The sequence below is a fragment of the Calypte anna genome, chromosome 6 (assembly GCF_003957555.1).
Source record: "Calypte anna isolate BGI_N300 chromosome 6, bCalAnn1_v1.p, whole genome shotgun sequence".
NCBI classification, from domain to species: Eukaryota; Metazoa; Chordata; class Aves; order Apodiformes; family Trochilidae; genus Calypte; species Calypte anna.
Genome location: NC_044252.1, coordinates 30,626,425 through 30,647,904, shown reverse-complemented (window position 1 = coordinate 30,647,904; position 21,480 = coordinate 30,626,425). Strand labels below are relative to the sequence as shown.

The window sequence follows — 21,480 nt, the reverse complement described above, 5'->3', positions numbered from 1 at the left end:
ATCTTTATATTTCACCTGTTTTAATAGCTACAGTTTACATAGAAAGTTACATTTCAGTGGCATCTTGTCATGTAATCAAAGCACAACTATGAATAGAACTTTTTTTAGCTGAGCAATAACAGAAGTATAACAAGACTTGAATATATAGGCACAAGTATTATTATATAATTTTCACTACTGGAGTGAGATCCTCTTTTGCAAGTTCCTGTGTAACTTTCCTCTTTGCAATCCACTGCTATCTTAGGCATATCAAGAGCATGTTTAAACAACCCAATTTTACAAGCTACTACAATCAAATTACAGCCTGAAGATCAAGAGAGCAGCCTCTGTGGATACACTGTGAAATCCCTGATGTGGTCTCAAACAGCACAGCATTAAAAATCAAGATTTCAACAGGAAGAACTCTTGAGTTCATAAATCAGGTGCTCACTGGCAACTATTGGAGTATCTAGGTGAGTTAATTTTTAATAAGACTGAATAGATTAAATCAGAAAAATGGTGCTTGAGTCTATTTTTAGATACTTACCTCATAACAAATGTACAGTCTCTGTTAATTTAGTTATTCTAGGAATGCAGTGCTGCAGAAGTCCATATTTAGTGACAGAATGAAGGGAGAGCAGCATGTAAAACACTGATCAGACCAATATCAGGGTAAAAGAAAGGATAAATACAAACTTGCTAATACACTGCAAATTTTCAGATAGCAACCCTTAAACACAAAGCAGTAAAAACAATATCCAAAGACTATTGATGCAAATTAACACAAGGGTTCCATAGGATCAAAAATTATTTATAACTGTAATTAATCTAGATTCTAGTATTTTCAGAGCCACCAATAAACTACTCAAGATACTTACCAACAGCCAGGATTGGCTCATATTGTTTTATGTTTTTAGTTGTAAGAGGAGGGCACATACGGATGGCAAAAGGAGGCAGAGGAAGTCCTGAAAGAAGCCCAGTCAGCAAAAACTTGAGATGCACTTCTTGCAAAAAAGAACTTTTAAACTGTTCTTCTCCAGCAATTGTGCCTTGCCCTGCTTAAAAATTGAAACCTTGTTAGTACCAAAAGAAATTCTGATCTCTTACAGTTTTAGACACAGCATTTATAGCACAAAAATTACAAGTGACCTAACATAGAAAGGTTTATTTAAAGGGGCATTCCTTCCTGTGGAACTCTAAGAGAAAACTTTTTAAAAGACTGCACCCCACCTAATTTCTCCACCACTGGCTTTCTTTCCTAACACTTAGAAGGGGAAGAAAAAAATCAGGAAGGAAGAGGGGGAAAAAAAAAAAAGTTAGTGCAACCATTTCAGTCTTCTTTGAGAACTTTTTCTTTTTCTTTTTTCTTCTCCTTTTATTTTTTTAAGTTTATATATAAATATTTTAAACTTATTAGACCAATTCATAGGCTTGTGGAGGTATAACTCAACACAGTAAAATAAAGAGTGCAATCCACTACTAGAAATACAGTGAATTTACTCAGATACAATAAAAAGATGGGCAGAAAAAGGATGTAATTCCAGGGCTGTATACATCCTGCAGTCAGCTGTAGCAACACACATGATACAAATTAACAGCTATGATGTAAAGGACTAGAGGAAATGTGAATAAGAGAAAAATCACACCAGAAGTGCTTAAACACTCAAGATAAAATGCAAAAGAGCCTCCCCCAGTGGTAAGCTGCACCTGGACCTGCTAATACAGACAACTTCTATCACACCAAATCAAAATCTGCACCTTGGCATCTCTGAGCAGCACTACTAACTTTTCCAAGAAAAATTTGTTTTAAAAGATAAAGGCAACCTTTTTTATGGAACATTCTGAGGCATCAGTTGCTTTGTAGATTCTGCAAAGATGGGATACGTCAGATAAATTTTTTTCACCTGTTTAAGATTACTTTTAAAAATTACTTTGTTCTGGCCACATTCCATTTTAAATTACTTTTATTTCCTTGGAGAAAATGAACTTTGAACACTGGTCCTCTGTGTAAAATCCTCAAAAAGATTAATTTGATAATTACTTTAGCAAGCTGGAATTCTTTTCTTTGAGAATTACAACTTAAATTACACAGAAAATAATTCTTACATGTCCTTCAATAAGCTAAGATGTACAATGACTCAAAAATCCTAGAAATGAGTACCAGTAATAACAGTGAAAGAAATTCTTACCAATCATGTTGTCTAGGGAAAGGTCTGGAAGTTTATTTTGGAATGCTCCTACTGGAATTCCACAGAATGAGATGGGGGAATACAAAGGTGATGCATTTGAACTGCTGTAAAAGAAACAAAAAGAGATTCCTAATATGAGCTGGATCACCTGGACCCTCAATCTTGTTTTTTACTCAGGTTGTTTCTTCACATTCCTACCACTTACTAGTTGCAGTGTATTTTGAGAAAATTATTCTTATATTCATTTAATATAAAAATTATTCATTTACTTCATGAACAACTCTACCAGGAGACAATGCACACTAAAATGTACAAAATTTAAAATATTTTTCATCTTCCTTACACAGACACTCAAATATAACAAACAAACAAAACAAAAAAATCAATATATCCCTTTTCCTGGACTGTACCCAAAAACTGAATGGGGTGTTAATGTGTGTTCATATGTAGAGCAATGTTAAATGAACACAACTGAAGAACAATGAGAAATATTTCAGTATTTAAGAATAGATGCCCAAACTTGAACTACTGCTGGGCTTGAGGACAGCTGTGTCATAAGCAAAGAGCAAAGGTTACTGCCTGCACCCAGCTGTAGGAAAAAAGCAGTTTCAGGCATCTACAAAGCCTTATTCTTTCAAATCTCAATTTAAGAAACTTTGAGGTGTTGTTTTTTTTTAATTTAAAACACCACCAAATGCAGCAGGATCAAGAGCTCATGAAGGAAAACTCTTTCCACACCTATTAAAGACTTTGTGCCAACAAGAAATATGCTTTATTTGTCAGTACAATTCAACCATATCCAGAACCCTCAGCACCCAGTGGATCTTAGTGCTACTTTTCTCCTGGTTATACAACAATGACAAAAATCAAATGTTTTAGAAATAAGCCTAAGAATCCAAGAAGTAAAACCCAGCAATACACAGATCCTAAACAGCTGTCTTGGAGAGCTCAACACAAAGAATCCATCTAAGAGTATTTTTGGGAACACCAAGAATCAAATAGTAAATCAGTGATGAGCAACAAGAGGATCTATGTTGAAAATGTGGTGTTTCTGGTATTTTAAAGTCTGCTAAGAACTCTGTATTTCATTGTTGGCAATAACTTCTTTGGTTTTTTGTAGCAGAATGACCATAGTACACTACACATTCAAAGAACTGTAGTATTTCACAAAGTATTTTTAGACACCACTCAAAATCTAAAACTCTGGAGGGTTTGGACATAAAGATATTGTCTGTACCACTGTATTCCAGCCATCTGCTGTGCAGCCTGAATACTGCTCTGTGTCAAATTCACACATACCTAGCTAAAAACCTTTGCCCTAAGGTAAAAACTAAAAATGTAGTCCTTTCCAAACTCATTTTGCAATCCTTCCATGTGACTGAAAGTGAGGGATTCATTCCTGAGGAAAATTATAAAGCATGAAGAAAGACAAATTACAAGAAAACATTGCTTTAAAATAAGGTGAAACTTCATTCCTGTCTACTGTTTCCTTAGTCCAACCACTTAGTACGGAATTATTTTTTTAAAGAAAGAAGAGTAAATATAATTTCTTCACTTTTGCTCCTCTTCCTTTCATCCATACCCATGTATGCCACGTGTCACACTACCATGCCCACAGGGACATCACTGCTGCTTTTAGCACACCATTCATAGAATCATAGAATTGGCTGGGTTGGAAGGGACCTCAGGGATCATCAAGTCCAACCCTTGAACCATCGTTGCGGTTGCTAGACCATGGCACTGAGTGCCACATCCAGTCTCTTTTGAAATATCTCCAGACACGGAGAATCCACTACTTCCCTGGGCAGCCCATTCCAATGCCTGATCACCCTCTCCAGAAAGAAATTCTTTCTAATCTCCAACCTAAACTTCCCCTGGCACAACTTGAGACCCTGCCCTCTTGTCTTGCTGAGAGTTGCCTGGGAAAAGAGACCAACCCCCCCCCTGGCCCCAACCTCCTTTCAGGGAGTTGTAGAGAGTGATGAGGTCTCCCCTGAGCCTCCTCTTCTCCAGCCTCAACACCCCCAGCTCCCTCAGCCTCTCCTCATAGGATCTGTGCTCGAGTCCCTTCACCAGCCCAGTTGCTTCCTTTGGACCTGCTCCAGGACCTCGATATCCTTCCTGAATGTGTGAGGGGCCCAGAACTGGACACAGTACTCAAGGTGTGGCCTCACCAGGGCTGAGTACAGGGGCAGAATCCCTTCCCTGGACCTGCTGGCCACGCTGTTCCTGATCCAGGCCAGGATGCCATTGGCCTTCTTGGCCACTTGGGTACACTGCTGGCTCATGTTCAGCTTACTGGCAATCCAAACTCCCAGGTCCCTTTCTGTTTGGCTGTTCTCCAACCACTCTGTCCCCAGCCTGTAGCGCTGCTTGGGGTTGTGGCCAATGTGTGGGTCCAACCTCATGGTTGTGGCCAAAGTGCAGGACCCGGCACTTGGCCGTGTTGAACCTCATTCCATTGGAATCAGCCCAACTCTCCAGCCTGTCCAGGTCCCTCTGCAGAGCCCTCCTGCCTTCCAGCTGATCCACACTTCCCCCCAGCTTAGTGTAGTCTGCGAATTTGCTGATGGTGGACTCAATCCCCTCATCTAAATCATCAATGAAGATATTGAACAGCACTGGGCCCTACACTGATCCCTGGGGACACCACTAGTGACCGGCCGCCATTTTGATGCAGCCCCGTTCAGCACCACTCTCTGGGCCCGGCCCTCCAGCCAGTTCCTAACCCAGCACAGGGTGCTCCTGTCCAAGCTGTGGGCTGACAGCTTCTTCAGGAGGATGCTGTGGGAGATGGTGTCAAACGCAATACTACACACACACTTGTCAAATTCAATACTACACACCACTTGTAAATTTAACAGACAAAATCCTTGATATGGAAAATAAAACCCATTACCTGTTCCGCACATTTCTGCCAGAAAAACTAGATTTTAATTCCCAGATCATTATCCTGCCATCACTGACTACGAGGGCTGCAGAATTCTCATTGACTGGGCAACACACCATGCTGAAGGGTCGAACTGTTTTTGTCACCCTGATGGCATCACACTGACTTCTTAAATCATAAATCAGCTCCTGAACTGGCTCTGGATCTGTAACAGCAATGACACCACAACTGATGAACAATTAGGATGGAAGAGAGAGGATGTGATCAATCAACAGAGGTAAATTGCAAAGAGAGCAAATCCACAAGCTTCCTCTGGAACAACAAGGAAAAATAACAAAAAACCTGTATACTGTTGATCTTGCTATACATAACACATCTTTGAAAGGTTCTCCAAAGTTGTTTTTTTTTTAATAATATCTTATTCCACCTAAATCTTGCAAAACCTAAAAAACTACTGCTTCATATCTGGGTGGAAAAGTGCTCCTGCTCCCCACAATCCAAAACTCATTTGGTTTATGGGTAAACCCAGAAGCAAGTAGTGTAGCTCACTCAAAATAACCAAACTGCCAAACCCAAAACAAACTCTAATGAAATAATAACTTAATTACATTCCTAGAACTAGGTTTTCCATTCTTTTTTCCAGTCTTCTCCTCTATACTTAAAAGTTTATTCTTAGTAACATGTCAGAAGAGACAAAGGTTTAATAATTTAGATTTTAATCTAAAATTAAGCCCATATATTACTTCTGAAAATCAGTTCTCCCAATTAATCAAAATACACCCAAAGCCACGTGTTTGCCTGAAAAATCTGGGGTTTTTTCAAGATAAAAAGAACAAACTAATATTCATTTAGGTAAAACTTTCCTACACAACTGTAGAGCCACTTCATAATTAAAGTATTGTTCAGTGAAAAAAGCATTTTCAGGGTATTAAGATTTTGCATTACATTCCAGGGAAGTCAAAAATAATTCTGGGAGAATGCAGCGTAAATTTAAATTTAATGTATGAGGGGAAAAAAACTACCAGGAGGGCTGTAACTCACCCTCCTGTATGAGGTGTGATGATTAACATTAAAGTATTCATTAATATGAAGTATGAATATGAAGTCAAAGTTCACTCTGGACATTTCTGACATAAAACATACCTGGCTCTTCATTTGGAGTTCCAGTTATGCTGCAGTTAGATCTGCGAACTCGTAAAGTGACACAACCATTTTCATGTAGACAAAACAACCCATCCCTCTGGAAACAAGGAATTACCTAGGTAAAGAAATACCACATCATCATATAAAGTTATCAAAATATTATCCTTTACAAAGGCTACTTGCAAATGAACCATTTCTGATGTATAAGCAAGTGACTAAGCATGCTGCCATTGATGCAACACTTCAATATATTTTTAGGTGGTTTTTTTGTTTGTTTGTTTGTTTTTATTTTGGGTTTTTTTGTTTTGTTTTTTCCTTCTCTGAGGAAGTCATTTGAGAAACTCATTGAAAGTTTTTGTTTGCACTGATAGCTTATTTGGGATTGTTTTAATTCTTTTTAGCTATCACTTTTTCTTTAAAAAAATGACAATATTTTACTAGCAGAATTCATGATTCCAAGAGAATAAAAATGCTTCAATAAGCTGTCTAATTAAGCAAAGGCAGACTCAGAAAGTCACTCTTCCACAGCCCTGTTTCCACACTGGTAACTTGTGGTAACACCACAAAATGAAGTGAGTTTGCTGCAGAGTTCAGAAAAGTGAATTAAAACAATGCTTGCTTCAGAGGACACTTTTACCCCTCTGATGAGTAAACTTCATTCTCTTCATTCTCAAAACACAACTACCAGTGGGTCAAGAAATTAGATGTGAACTTAATAAACTATTAAAATGATAAAAACCAGATTTTTCCTTACCTGTATGAAAGGAACACCTGTTCTTTCAATTGCAATCACACCCACTGTCTGATTCACTTCCAAGTCAAGAATCAGAATTTCTCTGGGATACAGTAACAGCATGTAGTTTCTTTTGGAAGGCAAATATGACAACTGAAGGCAGTCATTGAGTGTTACAGATTCAGCACTGCAAAACATCAGATACAAACTTTAATGAAGTATCAACAAATATTTCAAGTTCTAAACAAAATTGAACATGATGAAGATTCCTGCAGCTGCCTTTTTCACTTATTCCCTATTTTCATCACTAGAGAACTGTAGATTTCCATTTAATTGCTACAGCAGTGCAAAGCATCACTGACCTTTAAAAAGACACACAGTCTGTTGACTTTTGTCTAAATAAGATTATAGAATAATTTTTTTAAATAACATGTAATTCAAATGGAACAAGTCAAATCCATGCACATCTCAAACACAAAGCAATTCAATTATGAACAGTGCTGGCTGCCATGACATTTACTGCTATTCATGGGACATTAGCTTTTAACACAGTGCTTACTTCATTTTTCATATTATAATGCATTTTGAAAATGAATAGAACTAGCCTGTCAAGCATACTGCTCCTCAAACTCAAAGGAAGCAGCAAAGAGCAGGAATGTTCATAATTTTGTGGACTGTAATGCAGAGAGGTTCATTAGGCACATGCAATCCAGAGGATTGCATTCAGTCACACTGAAGAAAAGCATCCTCACACTGTGCTCAGATTCCAAGGGCTCTGATCTGATTTAATGCATCATCCCTTCCAGGTTTTTTTAATCTTCTCATTCTACCACACACTAAACACTCCTTACACTCTCCTCACACTGCATTCCTTGCTTCAAGGGAATGATTCACCTTGTCCCTGCCATCCCTTTCCTGACAATCTCCTGTTCCTCTCTCCCCAAAGTTTCCCTGAACTCACAGAACACCAGGTAAACCATTGATGCTACAATTTTTTATTCCCCTTTTTTTCCATTTTACTAATTTCAGGTGTTTTAGATGGAAAATGAGGGAGAAAAAGAGAAGATAATCACACCCTTGGCAATGTTCACATAGAACTTAAAATGCAAACAGGAGAATGCAGGAAGAGATGAGGATCTCTGCTCATCTGCTGTGAGCATGGAGCACACAAAAGGCTGCAGCAGCAGATGTGCTCTCTCAGTATTTACAAATCAGGTGTTCCACCCAATGTAGCACAAATCAAGCATTATAAAACACAAATTGACAAGATTGTGCCCTTTAACTTCATATTAAAAAGTCTGCAATTTAAACCTTATTAAAACAGAGTAGGCATTTCGTATTTGCAGGAAATTTGGGGTTCAAGTGCAAACTGACAGTACAGTCTGATTAGTTTGTTCTCAAATTCTTCAGATGTTTGAGAAATATTTTTATTACTCAAATAGAAAGTACAAAAGGAAAAAAAATTTATACCAACCAAAGGAAAGTGATCTAGAGAATTTCTAATAATAATAAAAAACGACCAAATCTCAAACTGCAACAACTTCAGTTTTAGAAGACAAAAAAAATAGACAAATAATAGACAAAAATATATAGACAATATATAGACAAAAAATAGACAAACATATATGTAGAAATTCTAACTTGAATTATACACTTTTAACTTAAAAATACCTCCTACTGCAGTATCACATACAACAGCAGAATGACAGCTCAGGTATCAGTACTTAAAGAATTTTAATTCTAGTGTTACATCCCTAACAGCTGCATTCAACAACTGCAATATTACATTAGCCCATTTTCACCTTTTTTTTTTTTCCTCCAAAAATAATGTTTCTGAATTTACACATGCATAAAAATCCATTAAAAACAGGAGAACATTATGTCATTAACTTATGTAAAACATGGTGGGATGATATGGCTGGTTTTATGAACAGAACTGGATGAATGACTGTCCATGTCCTCATGTAAGACACCCAAACACCTGCCTGCCTCCATGGATTTTCTTTTTTAAAGCTAATTATCTTGTAGGCTTTAATCTAGTTAAATCTCTAAAAAATACAATTACACAAAACATTATCTGAGAACAAATATTTGCAACCTACCTTGGTTTTTCATTACTGATTAAGATTTTTACTTTATCAAGAGCCTTTTTGGCCCCTGTAGCAGCAGCCAGCTTGTTATGAGAAGGACTGGAGTGGGGACTTGTGATGTAAACTTTCTTCCCTGAGCTGGCAGGAGCTTTGGACGGAGAGAAGTCAGAGATGAACACTATTCCTTCACTGGTGAGCACTGTTAATAACAATATAATAATTATTATTACTATTAATATAATAAAACCAATTTTTATTATAGCAAAATACATCTGAAAATTGATTGTGGGGTTCCATTTTAATGAAATTTTGGTGAGGGGGATAAAAAATGCTAATAACTTTAGTATAACTGCATTAGGTAGAAAACTCATCGTTCCAGACAACCAGGACCTTCTACAGAAAGAGAAGCAGGTGGTTCATTATAATTCATTAATAACTGCAAAACTCAATTTTTGAAAATTAAGTCTATAATTAAAACATACTGTGGGGACCTCTGGCAGATACCTCTGGTTTATTCAGTAGTTATTCTCTTTCATCAAGTATTTTTCTTTAAGCTTCACAATGCAAACAGAAGGCAGGGATGTTCCCCCATTGGCTAGGTTGCCATTTTTTTTTTTTTTGTCATGCAGAGCATGGCTCAAAGAATCCTGAACTCACATTATTTATGTTACAGAATGAAGCTTCAGCTAAGCTGTAAAGATTTAGTTAGGATCTTACAACATTTTTATAGATGGTTTAATGTTACAGCAGATAAAGAACACAAATACAAAGCTTGGAAGCTGCACTGTCTTATAACAGATCAAGAGTGAGCAGGTTAAATTAAAGAATAAAATGGTGACTTTTCTATTTTTCAGTTTTCTTCTGCTAAAATGGAAACAAATCTACACTGCACCCCCATTAACTTCTAAACTGCTTCTGAAGCTGATGTTTACAGATTCTGCAAAGAAGAATCCTTTCTGTTGAAACATTTATTCTTGGTCTACTCAACTCACTGGATTCTCCCTCTGCATCCATCCTCAATTATCTTTTTTCTTTTTTTTTTTTTGCATCAGTTTAACAGGGCTCATTATACTTGGCTTCCTCCAGATCCCTGTCTCCATGCTTTCCACCTTCTTTCAAGAGCCTCAAATATTTCTTTTCAGATAACTACTACCTTCTTTTCTACTTTTGGCATCTCATTGCAGAAGACTGCACACTGGCCAAAGACTCCCCTGTCTTTGTTTTGAGACTTCTGGTCATTAATGACATTATTCTCCCCAATCTATTAACTTAATATCAATATTAACATTTTTCCTGGCCACACATATTAAGGTCACACTGTTTTATACATCAAAACTTACAAGCTAAGTGTGATGGATCAAAGGGGTCAAATGAAAAAGACAGGATATTTTCAGCATAACTTTTCTTCCAAAGTTTGGTGCCTGTGTCTGCATTCCACAGCACAATATAATTGGGTGGGTGAACTGCAAGCAGTAAATCTCTAGAAGCATCTTGATTCCACAGCCACTGCATGTCTGTCACAAGAAAGAAGGAAGAACAAACAGTGTAGTTAATTTTCAAAAAAAATGTGTTGTATTTTAAAGTTATTATTCTTCTGTTATACCTCAAGTTTAAAGAAATGATGAGTGACTTGTGAGCAACAAGATGTTTTTATTTCACAGATCCAAAAAATAAATTCCATTTATGGCCTGACTTTATGCACTTGGGACTGTAGGAATTATTGTTTTAATCAATAACATGAACAAAATAGCCTGTAACTTTTTGTCAAAACATCTTGGACAATCTTAAACATCACAGCATCCCCCTGGGAGGCAACAAGTCTTAGGTTTACCCAGAAAAGAAACAGACAAACATAGCCAAGGCTACCAATCCCAACAGCAAAATTCAATGGCAGAACTGAGCACAGTTTGCAAAGCCTTGGGGATGGATTTCTAGGGATGCTCCGTCAAGTAACCTCCAAACAAACATCACTACCATTACCTTGGATTGGTTTTGCATGTTCTTGTATTTCACAACGAGCTGCTCCTGTTGCCACATCCCACACAATGATCTTCCCAGTAACATCAGCAGAAGCCAAGCGTAAAGAATATGGAGAGCCAAGATTGTGATGGTAATTTTCTTTAGCCCATTTAACCTGAAAATATAGATGGAAAGTGGTCAAAGGCAGCAAATATATACAAGACACCTTACTTCCTGTTTTTCAGAGAGATAAGCAAGTAATAATGACCTCAAAAATAAAAAAAAGGCATAGTAGCAGTTAATAATAAATAGCATCAGTGTAAGAACATCTTTAAGCTACTCTCAGTTGTGCAAATTAAAAGTTTGTTTCAAATGTGCTGCATGACTGCATTAGTGATATTTTCAAATTACATAAATCAACAATCCTTATTCCTGGACTACAACAAGCCATAAATACATGCTATGTATACAAAAACTTCACTCAAATATTTAGAAGGCACTAAATCTTTAAGGTTCTGTGGGCAACTACAAACAAACCTTCCCTCACTGATTACCAAAACAGCTTGAAAATTTAACTTTTCAAACAAGATGAAAATTTACCATCCAACTTTTAAATACATCATAAAGCATTATTTCCTCCTATGTCAAATATATCTCAGGTATTGGGGTGGAAGGAAGGTAAGTCATTCATGGTATTTTGTCAAGCTATCACTGTATTTTGATCTTTTTAGTCCTTTTCAGACTGTCACCACCACTGATTTCCAAACACCATTTTCTGGTTTGGGATTTCAAGCTTCATGGGCTTGAAAGTTTGGCAAAGTTCATGAAAACTGAGTGTCTTGCAATCTGAAACACTCTGTCTACAATTCTGTTTATAATCTAAGGACGTAATACTGACTCCTTCCTTATCTATTCAATATGAACTTGTTTTGCTATCTGCAAAAAAAAGGTGAACTTCTGCCCCAAAGAGAGACTGAGGGCAATTACAAAAGAAAGAAATTTTAATGCCAGGTTAATGGGAATTTACCTGCTAAGTGAGATGGATCCATTTCACTGCAACCATTACCTATTCCAGACATGGTTATAACACCCAGATGTGAGGAAGAATTTTTGAAAAGAAAAACCAGTTAATCAGACTGCCAAAGGATGATGAAACAATTGCTTTTCTCTTTGCTCTCTGATTGCCAGACAGAGAGGGACCTTGGAGTTTGGATTGACAGGAAGCTGAACATGAGCCAGCAGTGTGCCCAGGTGGCCAAGGCCAATGGCATCCTGGCCTGGATCAGGAACAGCGTGGCCAGCAGGTCCAAGGAAGGGATTCTGCCCCTATACTCAGCCCTGGTGAGGCCACACCTCGAGTCCTGTGTCCAGTTCTGGGCCCCTCAGCTCAGGAAGGAGATTGAGGTCCTGGAGCAGGTCCAAAGGAGGCAACTGGGCTGGTGAAGGGACTCGAGCACAGATCCTATGAGGAGAGGCTGAGGGAGCTGGGGATGTTCAGCCTGGAGAAGAGGAGGCTCAGGGGAGACCTCATCACTCTCTACAACTCCCTGAAAGGAGGTTGGAGCCAGGGGGGGGTTGGGCTCTTTTCCCAGGCAACTCTCAACAAGACAAGAGGGCAGGGTCTCAAGTTGTGCCAGGGGAGGTTTGGGTTGGAGATTAGAAAGAATTTCTTTCTGGAGAGGGTGATCAGGCATTGGAATGGGCTGCCCAGGGAAGTAGTGGATTCTCTGTGTCTGGAGATATTTCAAAAGAGCCTGGATGTGGCACTGAGTGCCATGGGCTGGGAACTGCAGCAGTAGTGGATCAAGGGTTGGACTTGATGATCTCTGAGGTCCCTTCCAACCCAGCTGATTCTATGATTCCAGGTGGTGGTGTGTATTGAAATGTTTCAAATCTGAAGGAGGGCTTTGGAGAAAAAGCTCCCCTGCTGACTGAGTTGCTGGTGTGAATCTGTTCTACAAAGAGTTTAAGTCATACACAGACAGCTTCTCACAGATCCCTTCCAGCTTGTTTAAGCTTCCAGCATTTACAAACAAAGAAAGAACTCAGCTAGGAATTTAAGAGAATTTCTTACAAATACATGTAGAGGTATCTGAAATGACCATGGCCTCAATAATTTCTCATTTAATGTCTGTTTAAAGCAGAACAGAATTTCTCTTCATTCTTCCTCCTCATAAATTAGTCATTTTCATGCAGGCTACTTCTAATAAAGTACAAGGAAGGGGTTTTGTAAAGTTGTCTCATAAATAATACAGAAACTATTTGGACTTCAGCATTTGGTTTCTTATTGAAAAAAGGCTGCTTCTCAAAGCTAGTGAATATCACTGAAGCACATTAAAATGGATCATTACAATAATTGCGTGGCTATAAAACTAAGTTTACCACAACTCATTACCTAAAGTAAGTGGACATTTTAAAGCAGAGTTATCATTAGACCTGCTACCTCCATGCCACTTACATTTTCTTTTTTTATACTTATTTTTTTACACAATTACAGTTATTGGAATATTAAAATTGGAATATTAAGAAACTGAACTACTAAAAAACTGGACTATTAAAGGGTAAAGGGAATATTATAAAATAATAACATACTTTTATAAAATATTATAAAAATACAAAAATGTTATAAACATATATTATTAAACAGAATATTATAAAAATTGGAATATTAAAGGGTAAAGACTGAGGCTAAGCATGTGTTTACCCAAACAAGTGGCCAAAAGGCCAGCAAAGGCATTGATTTAGTGCCCTTGCTCCACAGCTGCTGTCGTGTACACACCTTTGCTCTGAGATAACTGAGGAATAACCTCTCCTCCCTGACACTCAGAGAAGTTGCCTCACACCTGCCACTAAAGAAACCATTTCTTACAGCAGCACAAACCCTAAGCTGACACCAGTGTCTCAGTAACCCTGAGAATCCTCAAACTTCACTGAAAGATTGGGGTGAGTACACCAACATGCTGGGAAAAAAATGAGGTTTTGGTCCTTTGTGAAACTTTAGCATGAGTTTTAACTATGTCACAGCAAATCTGAAAAACCATAAAGTGTCTATTTTTAAACCTAACCTTTCCACCTTCCTGTTTTTCCAGTCAGTTTCATGATTCTCTTTAATGCAGTAAAACTAATTCCTTATTTTACAACCATTTTTCAAAGTTACAGTGTCATTATATGTGCATCTCTTGGCCAAGAATTTGGATGGATTTACATCAGTTTAACCTACTCAATATTTTCAGTCAGGAGTTGAACAGTTTGTTCACTGTGATAAGAAAAATACACTTAAGTGGACTCTGTAGCACTGAAATACACTAGAAAATACATTACAGAAGGCAGCATATATAAAAGCCAATAAAATAATTGTGTTTAATTTTTAAATATTGGAGTAGCCACATCTGATACATTATTAGTGTATCAAGATGGTCTGTTTGAAGGAAATACACATGAAAAAACTGTGCAGTTTCTGGAAGGAACATTCAAGCTTATTCTTTTGCCAAAAAAAAAAAAATTAATCCACAAATCCAGCTATATTCATATATATATCCATTTTATATATATCCATATATATATCCATATATATCCATTTTACTTCATAAATTACTGACTGCCTTCTAATATTGCATTTGGGCTCAGGACTATCAAACATTACATCTGCCAGCCAAACATTCCTCTAAACCCTGACTGTCATTCTCCACAGTAAAAAAAAAAAAAAAAAAAATACATTCTGTTCCACACTTGATCCAAAGTGAAACTGAAGCTTTTCTGAAGTTTCAAATCAAGGAATTTTAAAGTACAGGTACCTTACATTTAAGCCTAATTTTTAGCCATTTCTTATGGCTCAAAGAAATGCTATTTTGTATGTTATTGTTCCTTTCTATACATAAGGACACAACAAAAACTTTAAAGCACCTTTCTAGTTGAATGGTGCACTGGTTACACCCTCACAACAGGAATCAACAGAGATTCACCTGAGATTTTGTAATGCTTTTTTAAATTCTGACTTACTAAAAGCTTTCTTAGAAAGCTGTGTTCTGTGCCACTACCCAATCACAGAATTACAAATGTTTCTATATATTCTGTACTTTCTATACCTTCATAAAGTTATACCATCAAACTCAGCTCAAATTTCAGCACCTACTGTTTGCTTTAGCTGTAAAAGAGATCATATAAAATACAGGTATTTTAGCACAGGGTTCTATTTAAAAGTCAAGTGCCATCTGGGCCCCTCAGTTCAGGAAAGATATCGAGGTCCTGGAGCAGGTCCAAAGGAGGCAACTGGGCTGGTGAAGGGACTCGAGCACAGACCCTATGAGGAGAGGCTGAGGGAGCTGGGGGTGTTGAGGCTGGAGAAGAGGAGGCTCAGGGGAGACCTCATCACTCTCTACAACTCCCTGAAAGGAGGTTGGAGCCAGGGGGGGGTTGGGCTCTTTTCCCAGGCAACTCTCAGCAAGACAAGAGGGCAGGGTCTCAAGTTGTGCCAGGGGAGGTTTAGGTTGGAGATTAGAAAGAATTTCTTTCTGGAGAGGGTGATCAGGCATTGGAATGGGCTGCCCAGGGAAGGGGTGGATTCTCCGTGTCTGGAGATATTTCCAAAGAGCCTGGATGTGGCACTGAGTGCCATGGGCTGGGAACTGCAGCAGTAGTGGATCAAGGGTTGGACTTGATCTCTGAGGTCCCTTCCAACCCAGCCAATTCTATGATTCTATGATCTAATGTGAAGTATTTCTAGTGATTTAGAAGTAGAATACCTACTCCAGCATCAAGTGAAACATGTCTTACCTTGACAACACCAGCTTTGTGCCTTTCCAAAACCTGCAAAGTCTGGGCAGTGTTGGCATCAATTATCAGCACAAGGGAATGGCACCCATATGCAATTAAACCTTGCCAGCCCCTAGAAAAGGATACAACCCCATCAAAGAAGAAGACAAAAAACCCCAGCACTTAACATCAAGAAAGAGGCTTTTTTTTTTAAAGTTGGATGCTACTGGTTACAAACATCACCCACTAAAAACTACTTAATAACATAAAACTCAAAAGCATTTTATAATGTCATTGCTGCACTGAGTGCTGAACCCTTTGCTGATGGAACCTTAGGCAGCTCTTTTGGTCCATTTATAAAAAGCTGCTCTGTAAATTGAACACATTGCTTAGGGATTCGTGAAGGGCATTTCCAAATTTATTTTATTTTTAACAAAAAAATAAATGAGCACGTAAGGAATGGCTAGAGAAAGAGAGAAAATCTGAGCTGTGTCTGACTTCAGGGGAGGTCAACACAGCCCCCAAATGACAGCTGTAAAGAAACAGTGACCACCAAGCAGGCAGGAACACTCAACACAGAAAAAACAAAGTTCCAAACTACTTCAGTGCCAGCTGACAGACCCAAAGGCCACAGTTTTACAAAATAAATCGACCCAGCTCCTTTTCTCTCCCTCAGGTTCAGCACTCTCAGGGCAATGCTTCCCAGCACAGCCGACTCAACTCATCGCCTAGAGCCACGAATTTAAAAAAAAAAAAAACAAAACCCCAAACAAACAAACAGACTCTGGAAAAGAACAGAGATGAGAAGAAGCTGCTCTGATCTCCACAGTTCATGGCAGCAACAAAATCCTGGCCAAAGCTCCAAATGTCATTGCCAGAAGGGCCCTGGATGGCCACAGCCTTTCCCCTCACAGCCTCCCAGCAGCAGCTCCAGCGGGTTCCCACCTCTCCAGCAAGGAACGGGGAGAAAACGGGAATCCCAGGAGCTTTCCCAGTGCCTGGCAAGGTGCCTCGGACACCCCAGCGCGGCGTGGAGGGAAAAAAACCCAAAACCCCCCCAAAAAATATTCTCGGTGACCCCCACCCGGAAAGGACCGGACCCCAGGCAGGAGGAGCCAGCCGGTTCTCCACAGCCTGGCAGACACCGGGAAGAGGCAGAGCCGGCCCGGGCTGAGGTGAAGGAGCGGCGGGGCCGCCTCAGCCGCCCCCTCTCCCCTCATCGACCCCCCGCAGCCCTCCCGGCCCCTCACCAATCCGCCGCCCCTCTGTTGTGGGGGCTGAGGGCTCCGGTCAGGGTCCGTGCGGGCAGTTTGATGTTCACCGTGAAGCGCTGCATGGCGAGGCCGGGGAGCGCCGGGCCCGGCCCGGGCTGCCGGTGGCGGATGGCGCCGCGGCCCTGCCCAGCACCGCCCCGCCGGAAGCGGAGCCGCGGCTCCTTCCTAACGGGGTCCGACGGGGTCTGTGGCTCGGTAAAGGCAGTTCCGGGGCGGGGGTGTGGGCCGAACCGGGTTCGGAAGGTCCCGCCCGAGCTCTAGCGAGCTCTAGGACTGCCACGCAGCCCAGGGGAGATGGGTTTTGCTGCTTGTTGGCTTTAACCTGGCAGCCCGGAAGGGTAACGGGACATGGGCATAGAGGTGGCCCCGGGGGTTGGGTTGGGTTGGGCTGGGCCGGGCCGGGCCGGGCCGGGCCGGGTCTGCTGAAGAGAACCGGGTTGGGTCTGTGGTACCTGAAGGCAGCTCAGGACACCAAGGGCTCCCTGGCTCAGCTCCAGGGCTGTGGGTGCTGCAGGAGCCGCTCTCAGCTCCAGCAGATTTCATCCCCCCCATTGAGGCTGAGAGCAAGGAGGCTGTGAAGGGATCCAGCACAAGTCCTGTGAGGAGAGGCTGAGGGAGCTGGGGGTGTTCAGCCTAAAGAAGAGGAGGCTCAGGGGAGACCTCATCACTCTCTACAACTCCCTGAAAGGAGGTTGGAGCCAGGGGGGGGTTGGGCTCTTTTCCCAGGCAACTCTCAGTAAGACAAGAGGGCAGGGTCTCAAGTTGTGCCAGGGGAGGTTTAGGTTGGAGATTAGAAAGAATTTCTTTCTGGAGAGGGTGATCAGGCATTGGAATGGGCTGCCCAGGGAAGTAGTGGATTCTCCGTGTCTGGAGATATTTCAAAAGAGACTGGATGTGGCACTCAGTGCCATGGGCTGGGAACCAGGGTTGATGATCTCAGAGGTCCTTCCCAACCTGGCTGATTCTGTGATTTCTGCCCCAAAGTTACCTCCTCAAGGGAGAAATGCAGCAGTGACAGCCCTCTTGCAGTGACAGCCCTCTTCTCCCAGGCAGCTCTCAGTAAGACAAGAGGCCATGGGCTTAAACTCTGCTAGGGGAGGTTTAGGTTGGATATTAGGAAAAAATTATTTGCAGAGAGGGTGATCAGACATTGGAATGGGCTGCCCAGGGAGGGGGTGGATTCTCCATCCCTGGAGGTTTTTAAGAAGAGACTGAATGTGGCATTCTGAATGTGGTCTGAGAACCAGGGTTGGAGTTGATGATCTCAGAGGTCCTTCTCAACCCAGCTGATCCTGTGATTTCTGCCCCAAAGTTACCTCCTCAAGGGAGAAATGCAGCAGTGACAGCCCTCTTGCAGCCACCCCTGGGTCACAGCAGTGCAAAGCACTGGGTGCCACCTCAGACAACCCATCCCCAGCCTCATCCCCAAGCAGCTGCAAGAACTCTGAACATTGGCACTGGAGCACAGCAAGCAGCAAAGCTCTGGAAGATCCAGAGATGATTTGTGTGCCAAAACATTCAGGAGATAGTCGGAACCACGTAGCTCCCAGCACCTTCATGCACAGGCTCTGGGGCTTTGTTTCTCTTCAGAATGGAGATGGATAGTAATTGGTTATCTGTTTGGTTGGGTTTTTTTGTAGTGAAAAAGATGCCACTAGATGGCCAAAGTCGGCAAGATCCTCAGCCTCAAGTTTCTGAAATGTCTGCAGTGTCACTTTGTCACAAGATGCAAACAGTGCTGTTCCTTTTCAGTGCATATGGGCACTGGAGAAACAATCTGCAGCTGGTGTCTTTTCCAACTCTCTTCTCAAGGAATCTGCTCATGAGACACAGCACATTGCTGTGTGACCCTTTTCAGGTCACTTTAGAATTGGAACTTACTTCTCAAAACCTTCCTCCCAAAATCTCTGCCCTTGAAAGCTGAAATCCTTTTTTTTTTAAACTATTTTTTAGAAGTAGAGAAAGTTTTTATTCCTTTTTCTTTGCTGCCTTTCAAGGACATGATCTATGCCTCCAGAGATCAATTCTGTAGGAGCCTGAGCAGCCACTAACTTCATTAATTTTAGTTATTTTTTGTTAAGTCTCATTTTTTTTTCTCTGTGTCCTTGGACATTCTCCTGCTCCTTATCTACTCATGGTACCCACTGGGAGAGACTTCATGCCAGTCAGCTTCAGCTCCAATATTCCTCACACTGTACATACAGAGAATGTGGCTGTGGATGATCATAAGAGAGAAAAAAAAACACCCAAAAATAGTAAAAATAGATTTTGCATAGCTTTCAGCTCATAAATAATTCTTCTGTGAGTTTGGACATGAAAATGTGTGCACAGTCTGCCTCTTTCAGGTTCCTCTTTTATGTAATAATAATTACTGCATGAATAATCCTCTGAAAGCTCCTGGGACTTCTTTAGTTTCCAGGGCCTTAAGGCAGAGCTCCAGGAGCTCCTGGGATCCCCCAGGGAATAACCAGGATTCCAGAGTGTGTGCTGTTGCATTTTCCCTTGTACAAACCCCTGTTTGAAGTCAGGATTTGTAACTAATTCATGTATCCTGTCAGGAAGAGTTCTCTGTGCCTCACAGACCACGTTCCCTTAGATTTGTCAGTTCTTCTCCTTGCATTTAAAGCTCCTCAGGTTTTCTCCTGAGCCAAATGTCTCTTGTTGAAGTGACACTGAAAACCATGCACAGAAGTGAGGCCAGGACTCATGCACAGAGCAGGAGCCTTGCAGAGCCTTGTCCTTTGCCTCGAAGAGCCTCACAGCTGTGTTTGCACCTTTCCAGATCCTCAGCTCCATGCCCCCACATCTGGAACCTCCTCAAATGACAACCAGCTCCTTCCAAACAAGTTTTCCTTCTGCACCTGGCAGCTTGAGGTCACCAGGTGTGAAGGCAGCTGTGGCACATCCCAGGTTCTGTGTCCCAGGAAGGTGATTCCCTTGGGAAAACAGGCTCCCCATCCCTTGACCTGCCATGGCACTGTCATTTCTGAAGGAGACAGCTGAGAGCTCTGCATTCAGAATCAGCAACTGGATCTTTCAGCCCAGCACTCCAAGAAGGAAGAAGGAGCAACCACATCCTTACCCAGCAACAAAAGAGAGTTTTGTGCCTGGGGTGTGAGGCACTCTGCAATAGATGCCACTAAATAACCCAGAGAATGGGCAAAAGGAAAGATGCTGGGAGTCTTTCAGAGCTTTGGAAATGTCCCCTCAATCTGAGAAAAGATGTGTTTACCGTTTCATAGTGTTGCGAGACAAACCTTTCTTAAGGGATCCGCGCCTCAAGGTCTAACTAGGTGTTGCAGTACATACTTGTGACCTGTGCTCTAAGTCTATCACTCACAAAGTGGAACTAGCCCAGATCAGTCTGTTGCTCGAAGAGCTACCAGCCTCTCTCTTGACTAGCCCAAGAGTGAGCTAGTCTGTGGGTGTGAGCCTCACCTTTTATTGGCCCCCTGGTCCTGCACATGCTCAGTAGGGGGCCTGCCCTAATTGGGCACAGGTGGACTTGATACAAGCTCACACCCACTCCTCGTCAATTAGAGGCATCTGGTTGCTTTGTTCCACTACATTATAGAATCATAGAATTGGGTGGGTTAGAAGGGACCTCAGAGATCATCAAGTCCAACCCTTAATCCACTACTGCTGCAGTTCCCAGCCCATGGCACTGAGTGCCACATCCAGTCTCTTTTGAAATATCTCCAGACACGGAGAATCCACTACTTCCCTGGGCAGCCCATTCCAATGCCTGATCACCCTCTCCAGAAAGAAATTCTTTCTAATCTCCAACCCAAACCTCCCCTGGCACGACTTGAGACCATGCCCTTTTGTCTTGCTGAGAGTTGCCTGGGAAAAGAGCCCAACCCCCCCCTGGCTCCAACCTCCTTTCAGGGAGTTGGAGAGAGTGATGAGGTCTCCCCCGAGCCTCCTCTTCTCCAGGCTGAACACCCCCAGCTCCCTCAGCCTCTCCTCACAGGGTCTGTGCTCGAGTCCCTTCACCAGCCCAGTTGCCTCCTTTGGACCTGCTCCAGGACCTATTACCAAAAGTAATTTGATTACTTCCTTCCTACTCAAAGGAAGATTTTTTTTCAATCCATGTTGCTGACAACCTGATGGTCCATGACATAAATATGTAAGGAAGAAGAAATCTCAAAGATCTTCTTTGTGAAAGAATGATGGACAAGGAAGAGAAGAGTGATTTTAAGAGCCATCTGCAACTCCATAACTACAGCAAATGAAAATGTAAATTTAATCATTTTCTGAATTTGGTAAAGTGGCTATTGAGAAACCAATGTCCTCATGTATATTGGGGATTAAATGGGTGGAAGAAGTTTTAAGCCATGTTATTAATGTTTTGGGTCTTGCAGGTTTTTTTTAAAAACTAAATTCAGAAATGCAGATGTCCAGAAACCACGCTGACCTTCTGTATCCTGGAAAGTGTTACTAATTGCTGCAAGTAATATATCCTACACAT

The 21,480-nt window shown here is 41.1% G+C and overlaps 1 protein-coding gene across 4 annotated transcripts in view; it reads right to left on the bottom strand.

Annotated features, from left to right (window-relative positions):
• WDR11 (WD repeat domain 11) overlaps nt 1-17,164 on the bottom strand; it is a 41,446-nt gene extending 24,282 nt beyond the window's left edge. Inside the window, exons 1-10 of one of the 4 annotated variants that reach the window (XM_030453235.1) lie at nt 16,986-17,164; nt 15,757-15,868; nt 11,005-11,158; nt 10,365-10,538; nt 9,037-9,223; nt 6,956-7,121; nt 6,202-6,316; nt 5,068-5,263; nt 2,169-2,272; nt 858-1,037 (exon numbers count right to left, since the gene is read on the bottom strand). In XM_030453235.1, the coding sequence (XP_030309095.1) occupies nt 858-1,037; nt 2,169-2,272; nt 5,068-5,263; nt 6,202-6,316; nt 6,956-7,121; nt 9,037-9,223; nt 10,365-10,538; nt 11,005-11,158; nt 15,757-15,868; nt 16,986-17,071 (1,474 nt within the window). In that variant the 5' untranslated portion in view covers nt 17,072-17,164. The remainder of the gene's footprint in view (nt 1-857; nt 1,038-2,168; nt 2,273-5,067; nt 5,264-6,201; nt 6,317-6,955; nt 7,122-9,036; nt 9,224-10,364; nt 10,539-11,004; nt 11,159-15,756; nt 15,869-16,985) is intronic. The other 3 variants (XM_030453236.1, XM_030453237.1, XM_030453238.1) reach the window with 3 other exon arrangements.
• Nucleotides 17,165-21,480: the final 4,316 nt, after the last annotated feature.